A 17885-nucleotide genomic window follows, 5' to 3' on the forward strand; every position below is an offset into this window, starting at 1 on the left:
GACAATCTAGAAGAAATGGACAGACTTCTAGAAATACATTGTCCACCAAGACTGACTCAAGAAGAAATAGATAATTTGAAGAGATCAATCACTAGAAGTGAATAGAATCAGCAATAAAAAACTTCCCTGCAAACAAAAGTCCAGGACCAGATGGCTTCACTGGGGAATTCTACCAAATATACAAAGAACTCATACCGATCCTTTTCAAACTCTTCCAAAAGATTGAAAAGGAGGGAGTACTCCCAAACTCATTCTATGAAGCCACCATCACCCTTATACCAAAACCAGACAAAGACACCACCAAAAAAATAAAATTACAAGCCAATATCGTTGATGAACACAGATGCAAAAATTCTCAACAAAATGTTAGCAAACAGAATCAACAACATATAAGATAGATCATACACTATGATCAAGTTGGATTCATCCCAGGGACACATGGATGGTTCAATATATGCAAATTAATCAACGGGATACACTACATCAACAAAAGATCACATGATCATCTCCATAGATGTAGAAAAAGCATTTGATAAAATTCAACACACATTTATGGTAAAAACTCTTATCAAAGTGGGTATAGAGGGAACATACCTCAACATAATAAAAGCTATTTATGACAAATACACAGCCAGTGTAACATGCAGTGAGGAAAGGCTGAAAGCCTTCTCACTAAAATCTGGAACAAGACAAGGATGCCCACTTTCATCACTTCTACTCAACACAGTAATGGACGTCCTAGCCATAGAAATCAGACAAGGAAAAGAAATAAAAGGGATCCAAATTGGAAGAGAAAAGGTAAAATTGTCACTATATGCAAATTATATGATACTGTATATAAAAATCCCTAAACGCTCCACACACAAATTACTAGAGCTGATAAAAAAAAAATGGCAAGGTAACAGTATACAAGATTAACATATACAAATCAGTTGCATTTCTTTACACTAACAATGAAATGTCAAAAAAGGATAGTAAAAAAAAAAAAAATCCCTTTTAAAATCACATCCAAAACTATAAAATACTTAGGAATAACTCTGATCAAGGAAGTGAAAGACTTATACATGGAAAACTACAAAATGTTGAGTAAGGAAATTAAAGATGACCTAAATAAATGGAAAGATTTCCCATGCTCTTGGATTGGAAGAATTAATATTGTTAAAATGGCCATACTACCCAAAGCAATCTACAGATTTATTGCGATCCCTATCAAATTATCCAGGTCATTCTTCACAGAACTAGAACAAATAATCCTAAAATTTATATGGAATCACAAAAGACCCAGAACTGCCAAAGCAATACTGAAGAAAAAGAATGAAGCTGGAGGAATAACCCTCCTAGACTTTAGACAATACTACAGAGCTACAGTAATCAAAACAACATGGTATTGAGACAAAACCAGACACATGGATCAATGGAACAGAATAGAGAGCCCAGAAATAAACCCACAGACTTATGGTCAATTGATCTTTGACAAAGGAGACAAGAATATACAATGGAGCAAAGACAGTCTTTTCAGCAAGTGGTGTTGGAAGAACTGGACAGCTGCATGTAAATCAATGAAGTTAGAACACTCCCTCACACCATACACAAAAATAAAGCCAAAATGGCTTAAAGACTTAAACATAAGACAAGATACTATAAACTTCATAGAAAAAAACATAGGCAAAACATTTTCTGACATAAATCTTAGCAATGTTCTCCTAGGGCAGTCTACCCAAGCAATAGAAATAAAACCAAAAATAGACAAATGAGAGGCCTAATTAAAATTATAAGCTTTTGCATAGCAAAAGAAACCATAAACAAAACAGACAATCTATGGAATGGGAGAAAATATTTGCAAATGATGCAACTTAGAAGGGTTTAATTTCCAGAATATATAAACAGCTCATACAACTTAATAACAAAAAAACAAATAACCCAATCTAAGAATGGGTAGAAGTCCTAAACAAGCAATTCTCCAATGAAGACATACAAATGGCCAATAGACACAAGAAAAAATGCTCAATATCACTAATGCCACTCTTGAGCATATCTGGAGGGAACTCTAATTCAAAAAGATACATGGATTCCAAAGCTCATAGCAGCATTATTTTCATTAGCCAAGACGTGGAAACAACCAAAATGAGAATTGACAGATGACTGGATAAAGAAGTTGTGGTATATTTATACAATGGAATACTACTCATCCATTTAAAAAAAGAATAAAATAATGCCATTTGCTGCAATATGGATGGACTTCGAGATTGTCATTCCAAGTAAAGTAAGCCAGAAAGAGAGAGAAAAATACCGTATGATATCACTTACATGTGGAATCTAAAAAAATAAATAAATAAATAAACAAACAAATAAATAAACTTATTTACAAAATAGAAATAGACTTTACAAAGTAGAAAACAAACTTATAGTTACCAGAGGAAAAGAGGGTGGGAAGGGATAAACTGGGAGTTCATGATTTGTAGATACCAACTACTATATATAAAATAGATAAGTAAGTTTCTACTGTATAGTACAGGGAACTATGTTCAATATCTTGCAGTAACCTATAATGAAAAACAGTATGAAAAGGAATAAATGTATATACATGTATGACTGAAACATTATGCTGTACACCAGAAATTGACACAACATTGTAAACTGACGATAATTCAATTTTAAAAAAAGAGAGAATGAAAATAAAGATCAACTGCTGCTTCTAAAAAAAAAAAGACTCAGTTTGCAGTCCTAGCTCTACAGTGTGGAGACATAGTAGACACAGTGTAGTTACACAGATTCACAGGTTACCAATGTGATGGGCTTGGCCCTGCAGCACTGGAAAGGAAAGGACTCTGAAAGCCCAGAAAGGAGATGATGGAACAGCCAGAGCTGTGGTACCACATTAGCATATAGAATCATCTTCCTGACCAAACACATTGTGTTTCTGTGCAATTCAGGACGTTAGACGAATCAGTACTGAAAAGAAAGGTCTGGGACTAATATTTCTGGTAAAATTTTGAAAAAATATACCCATCTAGGCCCTACCCAATGCCTGAGGACAAAACTTTCTAGAAGTACGTTATGTTATGGTAATTCTTTAAACAACTGGGCAGGTAATTCCTATTCTCAGCCAGTGTTAGAACCACTGTTTTAGGGGGACGGGTAGGAGCTCTAAGGGGACAGGGGACAGGGCTGTTAGCCCTCCCTAATGATTAAATGCCTATTCCCCACTCCGTGGCTCTGTCTTTGGGGACTGTGGGGGAAAGAAGAAAGAAAGAACGAAAGAAAGAGAAAGAGTGAGCCCCTGCTTCAGAATAATTATCTTGGAACATTTCTGCTCCCATATATCCTGAAAGAAATTTTTAAATATTCACTTGAAACTATGTACATTTGAGACTCATGTTTGATATTTTTCATCATTAGTTTAAATGGCTTCAAAAGCGCTATTTATTTTGGCATATTATCAATATTAATATATTTTAAAGAGAGATATTATTTACTCATAAAGACATCCAATGGAATTTAAATACCACTATGATTTGGAGTTCACTTACTTTCATTTAAAAACATCTGTACATACTTTTCTATAATGATCATAAATTTTATGTAGTTCTATTTCTTTTTGAAATTGTATTTCCACACCACTGCTTCCATAGATTTATCACCTAATGTAGTATGTTTATTTACTTGAAAGTTTTATATTGATCATTCTACCATACTTCTCTAGACAACTATATATATAATATATATATAAATTTACATGTGTAAAATCGAATATGTATAAATTTAAATTTGATCATTCTTTCCCATGTCCATAAGGCATTAAGTGTTAAAAATGGGATTTTTTGACATTTAAATTTTTTTCAGCTTTATTGAGGTATACCTGACAAATAAAATTATGATATTTAAAGTGTACATTGTGGTGATTTGATATTCATATACATTATGAAAGGATTCCCACTATCTAGTTAACTAACACATTCATCATCTCACATATTTACCTTTTTTTGAAGGAGTGAGAACATAAAAGTATATTCTTATTTGAGCCATCACCACAATTATTATTTTACAGAATAGATCAAAACACTGTAGTCTATGAAAAATGTTGATCAAAATCATTACATAAAGGATACAAATTTATTTGAAATGCATTTCTTATTGATACTAGAATGAGGAAGAGTTCAGCATGAATTCTATTCTAGTTTGTTTTTGTTTTAGATTTAAGTATGGAAAAGTCTTGTTCTCTCAAAAACAGACAAGTATTGAAGGCCTTTTGTTATAATGACATCACCCAACTTCTGCAAATCCTTCTGAATTGGGTCCCACATTTACATATTTATCTATCATAAAAATTATTTCACATAATTTAACAACTGACAAATCTATTAGGTTTTCTTTCCATTTTAATGAAAGCAAAGAATTGGAAATTGCCCAATTTGCAAGAGTAACTTCTGGGCAATATACAAAAAATATCACCAAGACATAAAACAACCATTACACTCCTAACTCCTCTTAGAGGCATCTAGATTAACATGATGTATATAAAAAGTGTGTGGGAAATATTATTTAATTTCAGTATATTTGTTGATATAATACTTTATGTCAATTTAAAAAAATATGTGCTTTGAGTGTACTTTTATCAAACTATGGAGCTATAGGTCTGGCTAATTTAGTTTATGAAAAATGGCAAAAACCAGTAACATAACCTTAATGGCTAAATCATTTTTCACTGTGAAATAAATCAACCACATCAAACTTACTTTTTGTCTTAAGAAATCTATCTTAGTTTTTCAACTCAAATAAATATAACAAAGAATATCCACTTTGCAACCACTGCATTTCTGAATGCAGCAATAGCTGGGCAGCAGCTCATACCATTGCCCCACCTAGCCCTTTAAAAGGAGTCACAGCTTAGATTTAATATTTACCACTTTAATAACAATATTCTAGGCTACATGAAGACCTGAACCCAAATCTTTGACAATCAAACCTCTAAGAATAAGTGCTTCCAGATTGTAGGAGTAAAATTTAGCGTGAGCAATTAGACCCTTCACCCTCATGCGTGCGTAACACACTTCAGCAACATCCAGAGAAACACCGTGTGCCATGCTCACACAACCTCAAGGCAACTTGGATAAAGGCATTTGAAATTTTGCAAATTTCTTTACCAATGGTATTCCGAGGCAAGTCTTAGAAACCAAATGGCAAACGTGTATCATTAACTGGGAATAAGTGGAAACATCAGTGACTCCATCCTTCTGAAAGGCACATATTTTACCTTCAAAATCTTTTACCACAATATGTTGAACAATGATTTCCATCATTTTATGCACTTTACAAAGTACAAAGAGTTATGAGTAGGGAATAGAAATAACTGAAGCATAAACTTGACAGTGAATCTACTTTTAGCTACGAACAGCAAACCAGAACCTTTTCTAAAGTCTTCCATGACTCCTCTGATAACTTGTATACAATCCCTAAGCCAATTTTAATGGCTGTGGGAAATAGTCAGATTATTTATATTTTTACCAATATCCTCCACTGGTCTCCTAAAAAAAAATAATAGTCCATCTGCTATGAACTTAGAAGTGCGTCAGAAGTAAAGGAAATAAAGGAAAACAGAGCCCCGCAATTTTGATTGGAGAGATTCATATTCTATTTAGAGATACTGGTCCTCTGGAGGTAGCTTGAGAAAAAGGGATTAAGTATTTGCTTTTGTTTTCCGACGAGTTATTTGGAATTTTAATATATGTTTCAAAATATAGTTATTTCAATTATTGTAATAAAAGTTCACTTTAATGGTTCACTTATTATATTTTTTTGTAAAACAGACTCCCTCTTCATTTTGTTGGTTACAGGAGGTGAGGTATAATGTGTGCTTAATAAATATCAGGTATCTACACGCCTTCTTCCCCTCACTTGTGGCAGACATAGCTAATCAATCATGGCATCCTTTGCTACTGAAGAAGTCTGCATTTCTGGGTTTCAGGAATCTGTTGTCCATCAGCTGATGCTGGCATGCAAGTCTAAGCCTATTTCCTTTCATTTGTACCAGAGAAAAACTTAGCTTAGTATATCCATCCTCCCTATTGACTAGCTAAGAAATCTTGAGGAAGGCTTTTAATCTGTCCTGCTGCCCTCACAGGACTGTTACACAAGTCAAAAGATTTAATTCCTTTGAATGCATTTGTAAACCGTGCAGTTGCCATTACACACTGTTTGAAGAAATCGGATTAATTTTTTTATAATATGAACAGCACCATCTCTCTAGTTAATCTCCTCCCTGGCTCTCCCCAAACATATTTATTTTATCTATTTTGTAAGTACGAATTTTTTTTTAATTTTTGGTTTATTAAAACTGCACACCTGTATTCCTTTTGAATGCGATATTTGATCCTAACTAGAAGAAAATGCTCCTGGAGGAGGAGAAACTCGAAATTTCACACCTGGCTCGTCATTATGGTGTTCTGGCAGTCCTTTCTGCTCGGTCAGATGCTGTGTGATTAATGGCCCTTCTTCCCAATTATATGGATATTATACTCGTCTTCCTTTGGCTGGAGATAGGAGATATCTTATGCATGTGTGATGCAAATTTGGGCTTTGTAAATGCTAATTTCAAAATCAGCTAGCAGTTGATTGGCAGAAAACAGAACAATGGGGTGACAGGCTTGCTGGGGGTCAGGAAGCTGTGAAAGAGAGGCTGAGTGAAGGTGGAGAAAAAGAGCTAGAGAGATTTGGAGTTAACCAAAAGCAGTGGCTGGGACTGCAGCAGTTTACGAAAGCAGATCTAAGCCAGTTATCCTAGAAGAGGGAGGGCAGCTTTAAAGACTGGTGAAACAGAGAGGCGAGAGTTTGGCTGACGTTACAAAGTCAGGATGCAACTAAGAAGCCACGATTATGCCAGCAACGGCACCAACAGTATTCTCTGTCTACTGCATTCCCGAAATGTGTCTGTTTGCACCTGGTTTGTACCCTGAGGAACCATGCCCATTTCTGACTATGACATACTCAAGGTCAGAGATCCTGTTATCTTTTCTTCTAGATGCCAGCAGGGGCCAGGCACTCAGGAAGTGTCCACTGGATGGAACAAAATATTGGATTGTCAGGAAGATGACTTGGGTAACACATAAAGGGGAGATGTAGAGAATCAAGCCGTATTTCAGCCCTTAAACAGGATAGCAGAAGTGATCACAATGACTATAGGAACGTTGAATTGGGACGCTTCCAATCACTAGGTGGAGCAAATTGTTCAAGACAAGCCCCATTTTGGTTTGCATTTCCAAAATTCTAGTTAAGATTAGCTAAGTTTTCTGCATGGCAGATGCTTCCAGCCCAAGGCTGGTTAGACAATAGCAAACCCAGAGACAGAAAATGTGTTGAAACGTCTCCAAGAAGTTGGCTTGGGCATGCTGTCACTAACGTACTCTTTCAGGTTATCCAGTCAGCATAGCAAAAGAACGCCCCTAGAAGGCAGACCAGGTGGAAAGGGGAGAGGTGAAGGTGCCACATCCTGTGATGGCCTCTCAGACTGTTTCTCCACTCAGCTGGGGGCCATGTAGACAGGAAAAGTGAGTGCCAGCAGCTTGATATATTGGTCACATCTGCTCATAGGGACATGCCATCCATCTTCTTTGTACTCTAGCCTCTATGTCTTTACAGATGGTTTTTACTTATGTAAAAATATTTTTTCCTGGGACAGTATGTCAGCCTTAACATATGCTTCTGTGTCCAAATGTATTTTTTTTTAGATTACCTGTAAGCCAAAACTTTATGTGGGGTTCATTAAGTCTGTGAATATAGCTTATACATACACACATTAATTCAAATAACTCTCCAAAACAGTCACATATAGCCAGCTATGCAAACAAACTATATGTTTACAGCATCCCTGACACATGAGTGGAAGTTTTCCAAAAAGTGTGGGTACAGCAAAAAAGGGAGTTCCAAGGAGGGGATCATTTACCTAAGACTCCTCTCTGACACATGCATGAAGACATTTTATCTGTCGCCAAATACCAGAAATATTTTACTTTTCCTATATGAGAATGAATACTTCATGTAAATGAATTTTAAATAATGAAATGACTACTTCCATCCCGTCAAATCTAACTTATCTTTACTTTAAGAGAATCAAAATGAACAGTTTTAGAGTTTAAAACTATTTTGGAAGGTTTTTTTAAAAAAAATATTATGAAGAAGTGCTTCAGGTTGGACAGATTCAAGAGAGATCATTCATTGCTTTAGCCAAGAACATAATTCATATATTGTAGAATTTATGCTGCTCTCCAAATATTTACAGTTCTCCCTCCTTCCTGGCCAATTTGTGATTGGGTGGGGCTGGGTGCCTAGTTCTAGAAAATGAGCTATAAACAATGAGCTTCTCCCAAGGAGGAGCTGTTTCGTGCCAATGTAGGCACTCCAGATCTGCCTTTGCTCTCTGGCATGGCAACCCCATGACGATTGAGATGATGGCTTTACCACCAGCCTTGTTTCCTTAGTGACAGTGATTCTTCTTGACCCATGAGAATAAACAGTTGTGATTTTTGGTCATAGAGATTTTGGAAGTGTTTACTAGCAATAGCATACATAGCCTATTGTAATTATATATGTGTGTGTGTATAAATGTTACATAGATATTTATCATTTTAAAAAATCTAAAAACTATATATTAGTTACATAATCTAACATACACACACCCCCATATAGTTTTTTTTAATTCCAGAAGAATTTTACATGAACCAATTTATACTATTCTACCCAGAACCTTTTATGTCTTATTATTTAAGAATTGTGAGTTAATATCATTCTCAAAGTAATTAACTAAAGGCAGAAGTAAAAAGCAGATTCCACTTGTATTATTTGTTGTTAACAGTTGTAAGACTGTGCACATCAATTGCAGGTCTACATGGAGTCTAAGAAAAATTACATAGATCTACACATACACAATCTGTAATAAATAAATGGAGACATGTATAATAAAGTTGCCTTATGAATCCCACAAAATTATGCATTTAGTCTTAGTGGAAGTTCTTGAGAAGGGGGTATGTTTATTTATATTCTTTCCATAGTGATGCAGGGTAAATAATATGTTTCATGTAACACAGAAATAAACAAATATGTTCTATAAATATATAAATACAAAGGAGCTATTTCTAACTTCTGTTGCCTTCTTGTAGAGGAAGGGTTTTTTTATCAGCATAATACTATGGAAAATGGGGGCATGATGGTCTAGAAGTAGAATTTATGGAAAAGATGAATTGTTTTGTAAAAAGAAGGGAGGTCAGAAAAGGTGATGGGTAGTACCTGGGGGAAATCTAGGAAGAAGATGGAGGAAAGGGAGAAGAAAATTCAAAGGACTAGCAGCACAGCCAGAAAGAAATACCGAGGAAGAAGATATCCATTGAATCCTGTAAGTTAGGGTATGGTACCGTGTTAGTTGTGAAAACTCTCTGATCTTCCCTCCAGCATCTTTGGAAGTCTACGAAAAGCCAAATAATAGAACCTTGACTGATTGGAGTTTTTACACAAAATGCTGTGTTGATACTAAAGTCTACTTACTGATCGTTGAAGAAAATCGGCACATTCAGTCCAGGGCACGGGCTGGTCTAACCTGACAAATTCTTATTAAAGGTGGCACTAGTTAGGAAAAGCAAACAGCCACATTTTACCCACAGGTTCCGACTGTGTGCACTGACTTTGCGCAGAAGGGAAACAATTCCAGAAGCACTAGAAGGAATGGTTGGCTGTCAACACTTACTGCGAGGACAATCTGGAGGGAACTGTGAGCCACTTCTATGTACTGGTACTCCAGAAAACACCCTGACACCGTGATGTAGCGATGGTCTTCTGGGGCCCAGTCGGGGGCAGGTGTCACTGATGTCACCGTACATCCTGGTCCATTCTCCATCCACCAAGATCGGTGCATTGAAATATTAAAAGTCAGGATTAGGTCTGTTTCCTGCAAAAAGGCAATTTATAAGGAATGAGAATTATTTTATAAATGTTAGTTAGCTTATTTGGACTGACTGGCTTTGAGTTTCCCATTTTGAAATATGTTTTTTCCCCTTCCCTTTGCTATATTTTATAGGCAGAAAGAAAGCATCTAAGGTAAAACTATCAGTCCCACCTGAAAATTATGTCTATTGACTTCATTTATGAAGGTCTGCCTCACTACAATAATATAAATAAACATATTTATTAGTAAAATTATCAATGACTTACATTAATTGTAACACTGGAGAGTCAGTTTTTAGGACTTGTAAATATTACAAAGGGAGTGATTTAAACTATTTTATCAAGTGAAGTTCATCTTATTTTAAATCTGCTATTTTCTTTTTTCTCAGAATATTTACCTTTTGCTCATTTTAAATATTAAAATTATACATCAGTTTGGCAAAATTGAACACAATATTGTGGCTAGTGTTAAAATATGTAAGACCTTTACTTAATAAAACACAGTATTACTTTTCCCTCATTTTTTTTTTTTTAGAAAATCAGGATCTTTCCAATCTTGCCAACTCTTACTGCAAAGTTGGTCAGAATATTTCTTAGAAAATATCATTAGCAGATTATTAAAGGATGAAGACAGTAAATCAGCAACTTGTTAGATGAGGTTCAGGTGATGTGCAGCTTCAAATGGAAGGAAAGGAAGTTTCTGCAGTAGAGACCTGAAATCACATGCACAGATGTGGAGCTATCAGCAGGACATGGACAAGTGCTGTCTTCCGGGAAGAGAACGGCTAAAAAGAACGCATCAAACACATTCTATTATTCAGCAAGTCATGAGGGAAGATGAATCCTAACAGAGAGGAATGGTGGAAAAGGAGTTATTCAGTCTCAGTGGTAGAGCCACCAGATAATAGATGCCAACTACTCTCACTCCCAAACGAGGTGCTAGATTGACCAGGCAGATCCTGCATAGAAAATATTGATGTTTACTTACACCAGACATAGGAAAGGGCTGAGCAGAAGTGGTCAGCGAATTTGGAAATGGGAAAGGGTATTCCTTTGGAGAAAGCTGTTATGAGTCTCATTGTCTCCATAAAGTGGTGGTGGGGAGAGGGTAATTTCTTTTCTCTTCAAGCTCATTGAGAAAGGCTTCAAATATCCCTTGGGATGTGGGAGATACAGTAGACTAGTTTCTGACTCAGGACTGATAAATCTTGTGGCTGAAGCTACCTACTAAGTGGCCAAAAAAAATTGTCTGTTAATTGATTGTGTTAGTTGATTTTTGAATGGTGAACTAGTCTTGCATAAATCCCACTTGGTTGAGGCATGTAATTATTTTTGTATATTGATGAATTCATTTTGTTAGCATTTTATTGGGGATATTTGGATCTGTATTTACAGAAGTTATCAATAGATAGTTTTCTTTTCCTGTAATGTCTTTGGTTTTGGTATTAGGTTAATGCTGCCTCATAGAATGAGTTAAGAAGTTTTCCATCTTCTTCTATCCTCTGGAAGAGAGTGCAGAAAATTGGAATAATTTCTCTTTTAAATGCTCGATAGAATTCACCAATGACCCCGTCTGGGCTTGGTGCTTTCTGTTTTGAAAAGTTATTAATTTAATAATATGCATATATATATATTTTCAATTTATTTAACAGATGTAAGGTTATTCAAATTTCTTCTTGTGTGAATTTTGGAGGATTGTGACTTTAAAGAAATGTGCCTGTTTCATCTAGGTTAGCAAATCTGTAGACATAGAGTTGTTAATATTCTTTTATTATCCTTTCAGTGTCCATGGGATCTGTAGTGTTGCCCCTGCTTTCATTTCTGATATTAGTAATTTGTGTCTTCTCTAATTTTCTCCTAGTTACGCTGGCTAAAGGCTTATTGATTTTATTGATCTTTTCAAAGATCTTTTCAAAAATCTTTTCATTTGACTTTCTCTATTGATTTTTTGTTTTCAATTATATTTATTTATTTTCTAATTTATATTTTTCTTTTCTTTCGCTTATTTTCAATTTAATTTGCTCTTCTTTTCAAGTATCTTAAGGTAGAAGCTTAAGTTATTGATTTTAAATCTTTCTTCTTTTCTAAAACATGCAATCAATTCTATAAATTTCCCTTATGCACTTTCACTGCATCCCACAAAATTTGATATTTCATTACATTTAGTTCAAAATAATTTTGTTTCTCTTGAGATTTTTTCTCTGACTGATGTGTTATTTAGAAATTTGTTGTTTAATCTTCAAATATTTGGGGATTTTTATAATTATATTTCTATTTTTGATTCCTTTCCATTTTTTGTGGCATATTTTTCACTGTCACTAGTATTTTTAAATTGACCTATAGAACTGTATGTACTCATTCAATATGAATTTCTACATGATCTAACACTTCAGAATCAATCAATTCCTTTTTCATTTGTTTGCTCTCTTGCTGGATAGATATTTCTCCATTATCTTCTAGTTTTACAATTAAGATATCTGATAAATTTTGTTTCCTGCAATTTTTTATGTGACCTCTTTTCTTTCTTCTGGTCCCTTGTGTCTTTTGTTTAAACTGAAATATTTCAAAAACATCAAAAAAGTGTAGAGCATATTATAATAATATCATTATACCCACCACTCAGTCTCATTAAATCTTATGCTATTTTTGCTTAGTCATTTTCTAAACAAAATTTTACACATATAGATGATGTAATCCTCCTAAATATGATTTCTGTCTCTCTCTCCACAGAAAATTACTATCATGATTTTGGTATTATTACTTTCATGAGAGAGTTTTGTAGTTTTACTGAATATTTACACATTCATTAATAATATAAAATGCTGAATTTTAGGTTTTACAATGTATATATACTCTATGACTTATTTTGGTTTATATTATATTTTTGAGGTTTATCAATGTTGAAGATCTTTTCAGCTCCAAGTTCTGAAATTCTGCAAGACAATACCTTGATGAGTTTCTTTTTCACTTAGTTTATAGAGCATCTGGAAGGCCTTTCCATCCAAGAGCCCTTTCCTTAAATTCTAGAAAATAACTGCATTATATCTTTCATTGTTCCTTCCACTCTACTTTTTCTGTTACTATAGGAACTCCTAATAGTCCAACATTTGACTTCCAGGATTAATCTCTTACATTCTTATTTTTTTCTTTTCTATTGTTCATATCTTACATTTCTTTTTACCAAAATTTTCTTTTACTTGGAAAGTAATTTTCTTTATCTATTTTCCCACACTTAAATTGAACTATATCTTTAATTTGTAATATTTTGAACTTTTAAGAGTTAATTCTTCTCTAATTGTTGCTTTTGTATAGTTAATATTTTTGAATTGTTTCTGGGCTATAACTTTTCTTAGTTCTCTGAATATGTAGTCTTTTAAAATTATGTTTCTTACATTGTTTTTGCTTCATGCAAGTTACTTATTTTACTAAATAATTAAGCAGATAAATAAACAATATTTACCAAGGATCTACTATGTGTCATAGGCAAAGTCCTTACCCTTATGAGTGTTCATTTTGGGGTGTGGGAAATGTACAACAAATACATAAATATATCAAAATATCTATAGTGATTAATTTATTGAGAAATATAAACTTAAGTAAAGAAATTAGAATGACCAAGAATTGGGTGTGAGGGAGAGTGTAACACCATATTAGAGATAATAATTTAAGAAAAGATATCACGTTATTTTGCATTTGCACAGATTTCTGAATGATGTGTTGGAGTAAAGAGAGCAGACATTGGGAAGAGCACTCCAAGCAGAGGGAATAGCTAGTGGGAATGTCCTGAGAAATTTTCTATTTCCTATTTTCCTGTTAGAGCTGCTCTTTAGAAGTCCTTCATAAATGTTGTCCTTTCATACCAAAGAGAAACTAAGACTTGATTGGCAGTTTGTAATGCATTAGTGGTCAGCTGGTTTCCTTCACATATGATGACTGGGGAGTGCCTTCCAATTGCTTAGTCTGTAGGAATCAGTAGGACTTCATTCTGGGACCTCCAGTTTACATATGGGGTAGACACCAGACTACAGCATCCTTAGTCTGAACTGGGAAGGAGCTGATGGTCTGTCTACATAACATGTTGACTTTTTTTTCAGTATGCAGTCTTTAACTTAAAGCTCATGTAGTCAAAAACTTAGCTCAAGCGACTTGAACTTCAAGAGTCTTCCTTGTTCAGAGGAGAAGCCTGGTTGCACAGACTAAAGGGAGAGCCTGGGCCAGTCTAACTGCCCCTTGAACAGATTATTCAATTCATTACCATTTTCAATCCTGTACCTCACATACTCCTTCAACCTCTAAATCTTGACTTTCCAAGGGTTTTATAGGTCAAATCTGTACAGTGGAACCCACTGCATAATCAAAACTTTAAGGTTTTTCCACTTTGCTAAGTCACTTGCTAATCCTCTGTCTATGTTCTATCTTCCAAAAACTGTTGACAATTCTTGTCCTTTTTACTATGTGTTTTTCATTTTTTTATTCTTTAATATCACTTGGTGGAATTTCAGGATGAAATGTAAGTACATATATTCAACCAGAAATCATTAACGGAAGGTTTCTGGCATTATCTTATATCCTTATTTATTACCTTGTAGACGTTTAAACAAAAAGTCTCTGTGGGTATGTGTGCATTATTTTAACCACAAAATATAAATTCCTGCTTGTAAAATAGACAGTAGAAAGGCTTCCTTGAAGTCCTCTTTTAAATGTAAAAGAAATTCCTGAGTGTGATATGCTCCACGCATAATCAATAGATTATTTAATTCCCATATATTTTGTAAGTTTGAGTTCAAAATTATAAGGACTTCTGAGACAAAGAATGAGTCTTGATGGCACAAAATAAGGCAGAAAACCACAAACTAAATCTTGTACATTATGAATTCCTAATTCAAAACAGATAGGCTCAGAATCGCAAGATTCAAAAAATTTTATATCTAAAAAATCCTTAATAATTGTATGTCCAGATCAGTGTAATGACAAAAAGCACCTTTGTATCAATGTATTTATTCATCTCTCTTAGTAAATCTTCAAAAAGTTCAGATTAAAGGGCCCCATCATTGGTCCTGTCATTTTCCAAAATAGCAGGGTCTGATGTGTTGCATGAAAGCTTCTATTAGCACTAAAAGTTTCTGATGGGGTTGTACATATTCAGGTCAACACAAGAAGCTTAATTACTCACCAAATAATAAGCATTTGATAAAAAAAAAAAAGGTCAGCAAGTAAATGAGAAAATGATACTACTAACAACTAAGAACTTCAACAAAAAACTAAAATTTACTTTCACAGTTTATGGCATTTGAAACATATATCTGCTCTACTAGTAAGATATGGAGGATCTGTGCAGAGATTAGAAGGTGAAACTAAGAGTGAGAAGCTCTGAGTTGCAGTTTAAGAAATCTGAAATATTTTCTTTCATTTCCAGAGTTTTCTATTACTTTGTTCTTCTTTTGGAACAATATTGAAAATTGATATTTTCCTATTTATAGATTACTTAGTTACTATCTAAAGGCAAGAAATCACACTTCTTAGTAAATGACAATTAGGTTATAGTGATCAGTACAGTTACTAAGAAATATTAATTAGTCATATACCATATGCAAAGCACTCTACCAGGCCATAACTATGTGGAGAGACCTAAAGTGCAATCCCTAACATTGTGGGGCTGTTGTCGCTTTTGAGGAACAAGATGTGGAGACAAAACATAACAATACAAGGAAGCATTTGGTAGGTACCTAATGAGAGATGGGGACAATCTGTGTACAGGAACTCGGAGGGTGTAATGCCTGTGGACTCTGGTGGGACAGCCTCTTAGAGATGGGAATTCTAGCTGGGGCCTAAAGTAAGTCACGTTAGATAGGTCCACAGTCTGGGGGAAAAGACCATTTTAAGTAGAGTGGACCAAATAATCAAAATTGTAGAGCTAAGGATACTTGTATATTTAAGGGCAAGTAAGTAGGTCTTAATTTTATGAGATGAAAGTTTGAAAGAAGGAGTAGTATCAAATGCTTTGGAAAGAAAAGCTGGGGACAGATTGGGGGTGATTTAAGTGCCAGACCAAGCATCCTAGCTTATTGAAAGATTTTTGATTAGTGACAGGACATTGGCACTATCAATCATGAACCAGGAGATACTATAATAAACCATCAAGTCTCCTGCAGGACTGGACTGGACAGTGCAGGAAACACATGGTGAGACCAGTTTAGGTGCTGTATTACACAACAGTCACGATGGAGGTGATGACACAGATCCTGTGACCAATGCTTGACCTTGATCACCCCAGACTATTCTGCTGAGTTCCCTAAGAGTCCCGGGGTGTAGGACCAGGACCGTTTAGCTTTAATACTCTCAGAGAAGGAATGGGAACTAGTCAGCATTTGCCTTTCCTTAAACCACAATTCTGATGATGATATTAGAGGAATGCGAAGCAAGCAAATTTAATGGTAAGAAGCAAACTTTAACAACCACTAACATACTTTGGAAGGTCAATATATTTGTATTAATAAAAGGATATATATTTAGTCACTGGGACTAAGAGAAGTAGTTAGAAGACCTTGTGATTGAGTGACACCTATAATTAGCTCAGGATGCAGGAGTTGGGATAGTGAGGAGGGCTGCACTTGACATTAAGAATTGTTTTTTTCTCAGTGAACTCTTATTTATTTACAACCAATAAACACTGGATTAAAGTTTAAAATATCATCAGAAAGCACTGTGTTACATCTCATTGCCAATATCTACATGTAGATACTAATTCATGGGAAATCCTAAATAATTCTTCAAAATTATCATCATTTGTGGCTTATTTCCAGCTGGTGAACTTAACATTCTAAACCTGAATATAGATGTTTTCCTCTGTTAACACATGCACACATCTATGCAAACCTGCTCATACGTATAAAAACCCTAACACTGAGTTTATCCTGGTAACACATGAGAATCAGGGACAGCAAATCATAGTTTTCAAGATGCCAGGAAGTAGGAACTGAGAAAATATGGTTTTGAGGAGATAAGCAAAAGTACAAATACACTTTATTTAACATGTTGAATGAATGTTGCAGCTATAGGAATGTGGCTCAGAACAGAAGGAAGTTTCCATCTACAACTCCAAAATCCAAAGATGTGATTCATCCTATTATATGATGAACTTAAGAAAAGTAGATGGAATATCAGCTATGCATTTGTGCCCCTACTTTCTTCTGGCATCCTCAGCTATAGATAATTTTGGGATTTGGCTGACTGTGGATCATAATTCAATATGACACCATAGTTAGTGTTAACTCCAGTTCCTGGTTCCTGTCATTAGTTATTCAAGAAAGGGTTAAGAAAATATTTCTGTGAGCATGAAAAACATTATAACCATTGCTCTAAAATCAGATGAGAAAAGTCTGATGATATTAGGATTTCTAAAATCTAGAGTCTTAAAAACAAAACATGTTTCGCCCCACTATGTAGAAATATTCATAAAAGATTTAGTGTAGTAAAATGCTTAAATATCATTATTATTATACGGTTTCATTGTTTTATATATATAAAGAGCAAAATTATCTTGGTCCATTGCTTTCTTCTTGAGGGTCAAGGGGTATGTTAAACTCCAATGTAGTCACAGTGCCTGTTCGAGAAATGCATATTAGCTCTGCATCTATAATAAGAAGAGTTTTGTTTTAAGGTGGTCCTTGTAATATTCTGAAAGAGCTGGAAGGGAGGGAGGAAGGAAGGAAGGAAGGAAGGGAGAGAGGGAAGGAAAGGAAAGGAAAAGATGAAGAGGAAAAGAAAGAATTCAATAAGAAGCTGCCAAGCTATGCTGAAGGTAATAGAACCTCCAGGCTCAAAAGTCTTGATTATTTTTTTACTTCTAAAGTTAGGACTCATCAGCTATGAGTGGAAACTGAGTTTGGCAAAATGAGTCTTCTCCCTTCTCTTTCACACCCTTACTAGCAGATGCTAGAGGCAGAATTTTCTCA

At 34.8% G+C, this 17885-nt stretch overlaps 1 protein-coding gene across 6 annotated transcripts in view; it reads right to left on the reverse strand.

Annotated features, from left to right (window-relative positions):
* NKAIN2 (sodium/potassium transporting ATPase interacting 2) overlaps positions 1–17885 on the reverse strand; it is an 850734-nt gene that overhangs the window by 134843 nt on the left and 698006 nt on the right. For all 6 annotated transcript variants that reach the window (XM_064486725.1, XM_064486723.1, XM_064486722.1 and 3 more), the window contains one exon: positions 9734–9934. In XM_064486725.1, coding sequence (XP_064342795.1) covers positions 9734–9934 — 201 coding nt within the window. The remainder of the gene's footprint in view (positions 1–9733; positions 9935–17885) is intronic.

The sequence above is a fragment of the Camelus dromedarius genome, chromosome 6, assembly GCF_036321535.1.
Source record: "Camelus dromedarius isolate mCamDro1 chromosome 6, mCamDro1.pat, whole genome shotgun sequence".
In the NCBI taxonomy this organism is placed as follows: Eukaryota; Metazoa; Chordata; class Mammalia; order Artiodactyla; family Camelidae; genus Camelus; species Camelus dromedarius.